Source organism: Moschus berezovskii, chromosome 20, assembly GCF_049115385.1.
Source record: "Moschus berezovskii isolate FMDL1 chromosome 20, NW_MosBer_1.0, whole genome shotgun sequence".
Taxonomy (NCBI): domain Eukaryota; kingdom Metazoa; phylum Chordata; class Mammalia; order Artiodactyla; family Moschidae; genus Moschus; species Moschus berezovskii.
Genome location: NC_142479.1, coordinates 57,931,926 through 57,943,061, shown reverse-complemented (window position 1 = coordinate 57,943,061; position 11,136 = coordinate 57,931,926). Strand labels below are relative to the sequence as shown.

At 47.8% G+C, this 11,136-nt stretch overlaps 2 protein-coding genes across 4 annotated transcripts in view; both read right to left on the bottom strand.

Annotated features, from left to right (window-relative positions):
* The window catches only part of MAPT (microtubule associated protein tau), a 123,708-nt gene that overhangs the window by 97,056 nt on the left and 15,516 nt on the right, over positions 1-11,136 (bottom strand). The window lies entirely within an intron of this gene.
* Positions 1-11,136, bottom strand: part of LOC148774762 (uncharacterized) — a 49,072-nt gene that overhangs the window by 23,282 nt on the left and 14,654 nt on the right. The window contains exons 2-3 of one of the 3 annotated variants that reach the window (XM_088829186.1): positions 5,217-5,273; positions 1,944-3,013 (exon numbers count right to left, since the gene is read on the bottom strand). In XM_088829186.1, the coding sequence (XP_088685312.1) occupies positions 2,924-3,013; positions 5,217-5,273 (147 nt within the window). In that variant the 3' untranslated portion in view covers positions 1,944-2,923. Of the gene's footprint in view, positions 1-1,943; positions 5,274-11,136 lie in introns of those variants that run through there. The other 2 variants (XM_088829185.1, XM_088829184.1) reach the window with 2 other exon arrangements.

Sequence of the window (11,136 nt, the reverse complement as noted above, 5' to 3'; positions counted from 1 at the left end):
TCCCCCTGCAGGGGGCAAGGGTTCAATCCCTGGTCAGGGTGCTAAGATCTGGCATGCTGTATGGCATGACCAAAGAAAAGTCAGTGAAACAAGGGATCCTCAGGAGGAGAGCAGCAGGAGATTGCAGGAGAAGAGATCTTCACACTATGGAAGAAAGTGGGAATGTTCCGGAAAGCTGCTCCGAGAGGGAGGCAGCTGTAAACCAGATTGTGTCCCAGAGACTGGCCTCCACTGTCTGAGAGGCTCCTCCTTCACTTCCTGGGATCTCAAATACTGTTGCTTCCCTGTCAGGCCTCCATCATGGGTCTGTCCTGCTGGCCAGTTGCATCTGAGGGTCCTTCTCTGGCCACTGCAGCCCCAGGAGGAAGGCGAGATGGGGCCCAGGAGGAGAAGGGGGACCAGGCAAGAGTAAGAAAGAGGCTTGGGCTAGTCCAGCTTTGCCAGGAGCTCACGGTGTGACTCTGGGGAGGTCACTTCACGTCTCTGGGCTGTTACCTCATTTCCCAAGTGGCTCTGGTGTCCTTTAAAATGCCAAATTTGTGGTCCTCAACACCTTGTGCGGGAGTCTCTGTGGGTTTTTCTCAGTATAACCACAGAAAGTGGGGAGATGTGGGGGAAGGGAGGTCCCACAGGAGAAGAACAGCTGAAGGGAAGGTGGTGACCCACTCTCAGAATGTCACCTGCTTGGAGGCTACTCCCACCCCTTTTATCATCCTCTTCTAGCCCCTTCTTTCTCCTCCCTCCCAGCCCCCTCATCAGGCCATGAGCGGCTTTTGCAGCAAAGCTGGGGTGACTCTGTCAGGAAGGCAGAGGAGGAGTTTGGGTGGTGGGTGGGAGGGGGAGCCCGGTGGGCTCTGGGGGTTCTTCCACCTCCGTGGTTCTGGGAGGTCTGGGTTCCCCAGGCCAGGCAGAGTGACCCTTCATTAACCGATAGTAGGAGGTGCTTGGGCCTTGGGGTCAGAAGATTTACATTCTAGCCGTGGCCGTACCACAGACGGCTTCTCTGGAAAGAACCACAAGACAACATGCTAATTAAAACTGAAATGAGGCCCTCAGAGGATTGGCTGGACTGCAGTTCTGTGTCTGAAAGAGACCAGCCCTGCCTTTTGGCTTCCCTGGGTGTGGGAGGCGTTCCCAAGGAGCAGGGTCTTGGGCTGAGCTTTGCATCCTTCAGGGAGTGCGGGGGGGTTCTGGAGGAATTCCAGGAACTGCACCACGGAAGTTACTCCGGAAGGGACCGGCCCCTGCCCGGAACCCCTCACCCCGTGTCCCCGACTGAGGTTCCATTTCTTCCTTTCCCCAACAGGAAGTGCCGCCCAGCCTGGAGTGGCTGGGAGGATGAAATGAGATCATTTCTGTCTAAAGCACAAAGAGAAAAAATAGCACTGAGGTTGCTTTTGATATAAAAGGATGGGGGACTGACATTTTGAAGTGGCCCATCACGCAGCCTGGCCTCAGGGAACTTGTTCTCAGGGGTCTCACTTGGAACTCAGGCCACCAGGCACTGCGGGGACCTCACAGGGCTACTCTGCATTGTCAGGAACCACAAGGATTAGACACTTTCATAACACGGGAGCCCACCTCCCCTCGTCTTCCTCTGCTTCCAAGGGAACATTCTAGAAGGTGCTCTCTGTGTTCCATTACACACTTTATAGATGCTTCATGTGGGCACACACACACACACACACACACACAGTGCTTCTGCTAAGTCCTGCTCCTTCAGCTCATCTGGAAGGCTCTGGAAGGCTCTATACACATACACACACACACACTGCTTCTGCTAACACACACACACATACATACACACACACTGTTCCTGCTAAGTCCTGCTCCTTCAGCTCATATGGAAGGCTCTGGAAGGCTCTACACACACACACACTGCTTCTGCTAACACACACACACACACACACTGCTTCTGCTAACACACACACACACAGTGCTTCTGCTAAGTCCTGCTCCTTCAGCTCATCTGGAAGGTTCTACACACATAAACACACACACATACTGCTTCTGCTAAGTTCTACTTGGTTTAGCTCATCTGGAAGGCTCCCCTGTATGATGCATGCAGTGCCCAGGCTGGCAGGCCGGCTAACAGAGTTTCTGCCCTTCTGGGAAATGAGGGTGAGGCCAGATCAGAGCTTCTCCACCAGGGGGTGTCATGCATCACCTGGGGAGGCTCTGAAAAAACCTTCCTATGGATGAGCTTACCCTTTTGAAGTGAGCTGGGGCCTGAGCATATATATAAATTTATCTATTTTTTGCCTGCATCGCAGCTCCAAGTGGGATCTTAGTTGCCCATTCAGGAATCGAATCTGCGTCCCCTGAATTGGAAGCTCAAGGGTCTTAACCACTGGATTGCCAGAGAAGTCCCCATAAATTTATCTTTTTCAAGAAAGGTAATGTGTACACAAGATAAAAGACAATAGAGTGAAAATGATGTCTCCTGCCCCCACCCACAGTTTTCCCCCCAGAGGATTCCATCAAAGCCTGATTTTCATCTTTCCTCCCAGAGTCAGGTTCCATATAGGTGACTCATTCACCCTCCCACCTTATACTCAAACAGTAACACACAATGCCCGCCTTGCTCCCTGCTTAACAAGGTGTCTGAGGGAGTAGCCAGAGCCACACCTCTGGACCCAGTGCATTTCTCCAGGGACCACAGTTTATTTAACCAGTTGCATCCGGACTATTTTCAGACTTTTGTATAACAGATAATTCCCCAATGAACCCCCGCATATAAGTCTTTGCTTGTATAGAATGACTAGATTCTCAGAAGGCGCGATCCTCTGTGACACCTGATCAACGGTCACACTTCTCTCCAGAAGGGATGGTTTTCCAGTCCCTCTGGATCATGGCCGTCTCATCCATGTAACAGTGGCATCTCACTATGGTTTTATCAGCAGTCCTTTGATTATGGGCCAGGTCAAGCATCTTTTTCATGTTTGTGGCTCAGATGTAAAGAATCTGCCTGCAATGCAGAACTGGATTCGATCCCTGGGTTCGGGAAGATCCCCTGGAGAAGGGAATATCAAACCATTTTAGCATTCTTTCCTGGAGAATCCCAAGGACAGAGGATCCTGGTGGGCTATAGTCCATGGGACTGCAAAAGAGTCAGATATGACTGAGAGACTAACACACTCTACATCCCATGCACTTTTTTTTTTCTCCTGTAAACCATATATTTTTTTCTTTTCCTGGGCACAGATATTTTGGTAAAGCGTCTGGGGCAATTCTGAGATATCCTAGGACCCCCTGCCTATTCTGGGTGACCCATGGCTCCTTGAAGCTCTAACACTGTGGATTCTTGGAGCATCATTAAAAGCCTAGGGATCCAGAGACTGTCCAGGTTTTAGAGATCCTGACAGTATGCTGTAGAAGCCCAGCCGTGAGCCTGAGCCTGAGTCTGAACACTGATGTCCAAGCCTGGTTGGGGTGGCCGTCTCTGCATGGGAAAATTGGACTCCTTAACTCATGTTAGGGTGTGAGGGCACAGGACATGATGGAGACATTTTGCATCTACTTCCATTGAGAGTTCTTTCGGGGAACCCAGAGCCAGCTTGTTCCTGCAACATCCACCCACTTCCCTCCATTTCAGGTCTGTCTGGAAGTCCTCTCTTTCAGCAACTGGGATTTACCCAGCTGTTCTGCTTGGCGCCGCCTCCCACCCATCCAACAATGAAAGGGTGCAAGATTCCCAGGGGCAGCTCAAGTGTCAGCAGCACATTGCAGCATCACTCGAGCTCTGCTAATGGCCATGGGTCATGTGATGTAGCTGGAATGGTTTGTAACTTAGCCTAGATACACCGGATTAATGGCTAACTCCTCCACCCTTAAACACAGAGCTTCTGTTTTATAGGAAGTGCTCAAATGACTGTTGAAAAAAATAAATCATTAACACCTGTCTAATTGCTCCCCCCTCTTTTGTCCAGAGGGTAGTTAGTAAAAGTTCAAATTGGTTCAGTTGAACTGTGCTTACAAAGACTCCAAGCATAAGGAGGTCCGCTTCCTGACAGCCTCAACCAGCTCTCTTGCAAATTCAGAGCCCCTTTCTTTGGTCCTGGGAGTGAGGATTGCCACGTAAAATATAGGATGCCTAGTTAAATCTGAATTTCAGAAAAACAACAAATAATTTTTTTTAAGTATGTCCCAAATCTTGCATGGGACATACTTAATTGCATTGGTTTCTAATACAATGTGGCTGCTAACCAATGACCACCAACGGAGTGGCTTAAAACAACAGGTATTTATTCACTCACAGGTTTGGATGCCAGAAGTCCAAACTCAGTATCACTGGGCTGCAAGCAAGGGGTTGGCAGGGCCGTATTCCCTCTAAGAGAAAATCCCTTGCTTGTTTCTTGTAGCTTCTGGTGGCTGTGCTGCTGCTGCTGCTAAGTAGCTTCAGTCGTGTCCAACTCTGTGCGACCCTATAGATGGCAGCCGACCAGGCTCCGCCATCCCTGGGATTCTCCAGGCAAGAACACTGGAGTGTGTTGCCATTTCCTTCTCCAATGTGTGAAAGTGAAAAGTGAAAGTGAAGTCGCTCAGTCGTGTCCGACTAGTAGCGACCCCATGGACTGCAGCCCACCAGGCTCCTCTGTCCATGTGATTTTCTAGGCAAGAGTACTGGAGTGGCTTGCCATTGCCTTCTCCGCTGGTGGCTGTAGGCATCCATAATACCCTCATCTCTGCCTCCATCATTACATCATCTTCTCTTCCATGTTTTTAATCTCTGCCTGGCTCTTACAAAACACATGCGATTGCATTTAGGACCCAGATGATACAGGACAATCTCATTGCAAGATCCTTAATTTAATCACATCTGCAAAGATACTTTTCCCAAACAAGGTCATAGTCACAGGTTCTGTAGACTAGGATCTGATATCTCCTGGAGGAGGAGCATTATGTAGCCTAGCACACTTATATTTTTAAAAAATGGTTGTTTATCTGAAATCCAAATTTAACTAAGCATCCTGTGTCTTAATTCACTAATGCTGACAGCCCTACCTGGGCTGGAGCCTCTGCTCATGAAATGGCAGGGATTTAAGTGGTTTGTCTTGAATGGCTCACTGCCCTTCCTGCTATGCTTGTGGGGTCGTGGCTGGTCATTAATGGTCTTTGTCTCTGAAGTTGGGCTCGTGGCTTATGGCGGCGTTCTGGTTTCCAAGAGGATCCAACAGCTTAAGCTTCCCAGGTGGCGCTAGTGGTAAAGAACCTACCTGACAATGCAGGAGATGTAAGAGACTTGGGATGGATCCCTGGGTGGAGAAGATCCCCTGGAGAAGGAAATGGCACAGAGGATCCAAAGGCTTAGATTAATCTAAAGATATAACTTTTAAAATGACTATGGCACAGTACATGTAGTTCCACTTTTAGCAATCAAAACACCAAATGCAGATGTGTATCCCTCCATCCTCCAGAAAGGCAGAAGGATGAACAAATACACAAGTTATATTTCTGTTATATGTTCTGTTCTTTCTGTTCTCAAGTCTTTTCTCTTTGGCTACATTGCTTGACTTGTGGAATCTTAGCTCCTCGAGCAGGCATTGAATGCGGGCCTCAGCAGTGAAAGCGCCAACGCCTAATCACTGGACAGCCAAGGAATTCCCAAAGAGAAATCTTGTTTTAATCAGTGTTGGATTCACTTATCCATTTATTCATTCACTAACAGTGACTGAGCATTTACTCTGTGCCATGTACTGTGCCAGGCACTGAAGATACAAAGATGAATAAAACATCGCCCGAGAGATGAATGCATTAGGGAGCCCGGTCCCCAGGGAAGCCCCTCAAAATGGAATCAGACAAAGTTGTGAAAATTAAACACAAAATAATGGACCCCAGAAATGCGAAAGCAGAAAATTTTAATGTTTGCTTCGAAACTAGTGGTATGTAAAGAAACTCAATTAACTTACTAATTATCTTTAAATTCAAGTGACTATTTTTAGACTTTAGTTTGGAGGGAAATAACTTGTCTTATAAGATGTGTTACTTAGCCAGGGCTGTCTGAATGTGATGGAGCTGTCTCCTCTTTCCATGTTTTTTGGATCCCGGAAACATGAGTGACTGTGAGGCAGATCCTCTGGCCCCAACCCCTCCATCATGGGCTCTGCCTCAGGCTGCACAGACTTGGTGATGTCACCCTTCACCTGCAGCTGCCTCCTGCTCCCCATTAACTGGTGCAGGAGCACACTGGGGGATAATTATGCCCATCCCCCAAACACTTCTTATGATGAACAGGATTTTTCTATAAGAGGAAAAAAGCAATCTGTTCATCTATTCATGGCAAGGCACAAGCCCTCAAACTGAAATTCCAGGTCTCTACCATATTAAAAAAAGATAAAAAACTTTTTCTGGGGTGAGGGAAGGATGGATTGAGAGTTTGGGATTAGCAGATGCAAACTATTATATATATAGAATAGACATGTAATGGGTATATACATATATATAATTAATGATATATGTAAATATATATATAATCCATATATACAAGGTTCTACTCTATAGCACAGGGAACTGTTAACTGTTAATATATCCAATGCATGTGTGCATGCTAAGTTGCTTCAGTCGCGTCTGACTCTGTGCGACACTATGGACAGCAGTCTACCAGGCTCCGCTATCCATGGGATTCTCTAGGCAAGAATACTGGAGTGGGTTGCCATGCTCTCCTCCAGGGGATCTTCCAGATACAGGGATCAAACATGAGTCTCTTATGTCCCTTGAAATGGTAGGCGGGTTCTTTACTACTAGTGCCACCTGGGAAGCCCCAATACATCCAATATCCTGTGAGAAATCATAATGGAAAGAATATGAAAAGAATGTACATGTATAGTTAAACCAATTTGCTGTACAGCAGAAATTAACACAACATTGTAAATCAACTATACTTCTATAAAATACATTTTTAAAGAACTTTTTCTTTGTCCCTGCTGGGGGGAAAGCAGTGTCTCTCCTTTCCCCTCTGCCCAGGCACTGGCAGTTGAACTAACCGGCAGGGCCCCTCAGACTCAATCAGTGAATGAAGAAGTCAGGATGAGGCTTGATCTTAAGAGCAGCAGCCCAGGGTTGAGAAACAGACGTCCTGGGTTCAAACCCCTTGTCGGCCCAAACTAGCCATGTGATTTCAGGTGCCACCGAACTTTCCTGCACCCTGCCTGATTATGGTGCTGTGGATCTGTTAATTCCATACTCCTAATTTAACCCCTCTCCTCTCTTTTCCCCTTTGGTAAACATGTTTGTTTTCTATGTCTGTGAGTCTGTTTCTATTTTATAAATTAGTTGATTTGTGTTATTTTTTTAGATTCCACATATAACTGATATACAATATTTGTCTTTCTCTGCATGAAAAAGAGTCAGATTTTTAACTGAGATTGACTATTCCTGAAGTCATCCAAATCAGACAATATTAGTGCATCCAGAAAGCCAGGTCAACCCAATGTTCTTTGCAAACACTGGGCCCTTTGGGGTCAGGGTTAGTTCTGCTTGAAGGTGGCTATTCCAGGGGTCACGGCAGCGGAGACCCAGTGATGTAGGGTCTGGTGCTCATTATGTGGCCACAGCCTTTGAGGATGAGGTCCCTACACCTGAGGACAGAAATATGACCAGCATGCCCTGGGCTGTCCAAGCATTCCTGTGCTCCTAGCTTTGCATCCAGGGCCATGTGCAAAGGGGCCACATCCCTCAGCTTCTGCCCAGAACCACGGAATTAACCAGGTCCGAGTCCAGGGCTGAGTACCACCATGTACTCCATCTTTCAGTTTGGGGTCCTTTAAAGAATTTTCTTTCTCTCTTTTTTTTCAAAAAATATTTTTTATGTTGTTTATTTGGCTGCACCAGGTCGTAGCTGCAGCACACATGACCTTCCATTTTCATTGCCGCATTCAATTGTAACATGCAAGCTCTTAGTTGTGACATGTGGGATATAGTTTCCTGACCCTGAATTGAACCTGGGTCCCCAGCATTGGAGTGCAGAGTTTTAGCCACTGGATCACCAGGGAAGTCCCCTTAAGAACTTTCTTGAAGAAACATTTACTACTCACCCCGAAAACAATTTATAGACTGAAATGATCCCTGTCCCGCCCCTGGGGTAAAAAGAAAAACAACAGAACAGAAACTAGGGTGGGATCTCACATATGGTATCTTGGCTTTATAGCTAGTGTGTTTTTTTTAATTTGGGGGAGAATGTGGGAGGCAAGAACAGAACTGAGAACAGATTCTTGTCATAGGTAGGTGGAAGGGTGGCTGTGGGGAAGGTATTTCAACATCATCAAAGTGCCTGGTGAGTTTGCAGATGCTAAATAATGTGGTACATGTGACCCCAACCTCATTGGTGTGTGTCCCTCCTTTCTCTGGTCCCCCTCCCTCTTCCTGGTTCTAGAATGTGAGCCACACTGGAGACCTGTGTGTGTGCTCAGTCACTCAGTTGTGTCTGACTCTTTGTGACCCCATGGACGGCAGCCCACCAGACTCCTCTGTCTATGGAATTCTCCAGGCAAGAGTACTGGAGTGGGTAGCCATTCCCTTCTCCAGAGGATCTTCCTAACCCCAGGATCAAACCCAGGTCTCCTCATTGCAGGTAGATTTGTTACTGTCTGAGCCACAGTGGAGACCTGGGGGGAAATAAAGTGGATTGCTGACTAAGGGGGTCGGGCAGTACCCCTGGGTGGCTTGGGATATAGGTTTGGCTACCCCCCCGCCCACTGGGACCCACCCTCTTTCCTAACAGCAGGGGACTTACTTCGTCTGCCCAGGGAAACCACCCACATTCAATTACACTTGTCCCTGGGGTCACTGCCTGGGAACCTGAATGTCATTTTCCCTCCTAAGTCTATACCCCAGGGTTCCTCTGGGACCACATTTTCCAGTCTTTTGGTCCCACCTACCTCTCCATGGAAATGGTGAGTGTGAACATTTTTCAAGCTGAAAGAAAAATGAGCTTCACTATTTCATAAGTGTGGACGTGCCCATGACACTAAATTTGGTTCTGCCGTCACTGGAGACATGAAGCAACAGCCCAGTTTAGAGGCTAGCTTTTAGTCTTAAACATTTTCTCTGGGCTCGTGTTACATGTGACTGGATCACTGGAGGCTGGAAGGCACGGCTTCTTTGGTCATTAGCGCTGAAGACATGTCTGTTGGCATGGAGAATGGAATCAGAGGCGGAGGGTCGGGGGCTCTGAGGACCTGGAGACAGCAAGACAAGGTCCTGGACTGGGGTACCATCTGGCTGCCTCCCCAGCTGTGAACTCTCTGAACCTTGGTTTGCTCCTCAGCAAAATGAGGATGCCTCATAGAGGAGTGAAGGTTATATGCAGCAATATTTTTAATAAAATTAAAGCCACCTGCTCCTACCATTATTATCAGCATCTTTGCATAGCAAAATAATGGACTAACAGTTAAACTGGCCTGAATGAAGTAAGGCAAAGCTGAAATTTTAGAATATTTCAAAGGAAGTATGACTTTTATTTTCAAGTCTGTAGAACAATAGAACCATGTACTAGGAGGTAGAGAAGGTACTTTAAACAGGTAAAACTCATCTGACATCAGCCTGTTTGATTTATTAGTATCCAGTTGCATGAATCAAGAATAATTATTTTGAGCTTTGCACGTGCCCAGCTCTGTGACTGGGCAAGACACCCAGGGGAGCAGGAAAGCCACACAGGACACAAGACTCGCCCCAGAGGACATACCACCTGAGGAAAGATGAGAGCAGCACAGACAAGAAGGAAAATAATTAAGTCAACCACTGTGGTGTTGAAGACTGCCGAGAAATGAATTGTGTTGATGTTGGGATCTTGTGGAGTGCAGTAGCCGGAGGCGGTCTTCAGGGAAGACAGTGATCAGGGAAGGTCAGGGTGACTTAAAGACGGGGAGCAGAAGGGAGAGGGGACATTCTCAACAAAGGCACCATGGGTGAGCTAGGAGCAGAAAGGGCATGATGTGTACCAAAGGAGCCAAGAGGCAGGTGGCCCGAGGTGGGTCTAGACCAGTAGGACTAGACAGGGAAGCCAAGTTGTGGCATGTGGAGGCGGGCAGGCAGTGAGAGGTAGGGCCTGGCTCAGCAAGCAACAGAAGAGGAAATCGTGGACTCGTGCTTGGATGGGGGCAGGACAGATGACAGGGCTGCTCTGGGAAGAGGAGTTTGGAAATGGCCTGCCAAAGGGATTGGGAGTCAATTTCAGAACTGAACTCGAGAACAATTCATTATCATTTTCACAATGATCCAGGGGTGAAGTGAGAAAGGCAGACGTTTCTTTTAGCATTGGTGCAGATGGACTGGAAAAGGAGAGGAGATCCAAGTGATGTAGAGGAAGAAACTGATGGGTAAGTCTGTTCCCAGATATGGCGGGAAGAAGAGTGTAAGGCTCCCCGGTTTGCCATACGGGGACTGGAGGATGGGAGGTTCCAAGGAGCAAAGTGGATGGGACCATGGTGCAGTGAGGACAGCTTTGGGGAGAGCAGAGTTAACAAAGGCAGATGCTGTGGGACACTAAGTATGGTCAAGGCCAGCCACTCGTTAGAGAAGCCAGGCTGTTGTCAGGGTTGGGGCAACACACCAGCCTGGAAATATCAATACTTCTCAGTCTATTTGCATGAAAAAAAAATCCTCCATTCCTAGGGCAAAAGCAAATAGACTGCAGCCCATCTCCAGCTCAATTCAAATTCCAAGTGCAAGTGTTCAATTAATGAGCCTGCACCATGCCTCTTGCCACCAAATAGCCATTAGAATATTATACCATCAAAGTCAACTCCAGCCTTTAATTTAATCACTCTTGCTGTAATCGATTCCTGGCACGTGCTAAACACACTGGCGGGAAGAGGCTGCTCCAGGGCATCATTAGAATATGAGTCCCTGTTTGACTAGGAGGAAACTGAAAATCCCCGAGGAAACAGAAAGGCTCCCAGGGAATTACACAGGATGAGCCCAGGAGGTCCCAGCCCCTCTCCAAGAAGGGGGCACTGGCAGGGTGGGATATCACTTGAGGTCATACTAAAGCCACTCCACCCACTGCCCTGCACCTGGCTTTCAGCTTCCTCTGCAAAGAAGGGATAGATGAGGCCAGTACAGGCTGGACCGTGGCTGGCTGTCCATGCATTCAGGCTCAGGCCCAGCTGACTGGGCGCTCACCCCTGGGAAGCAGTC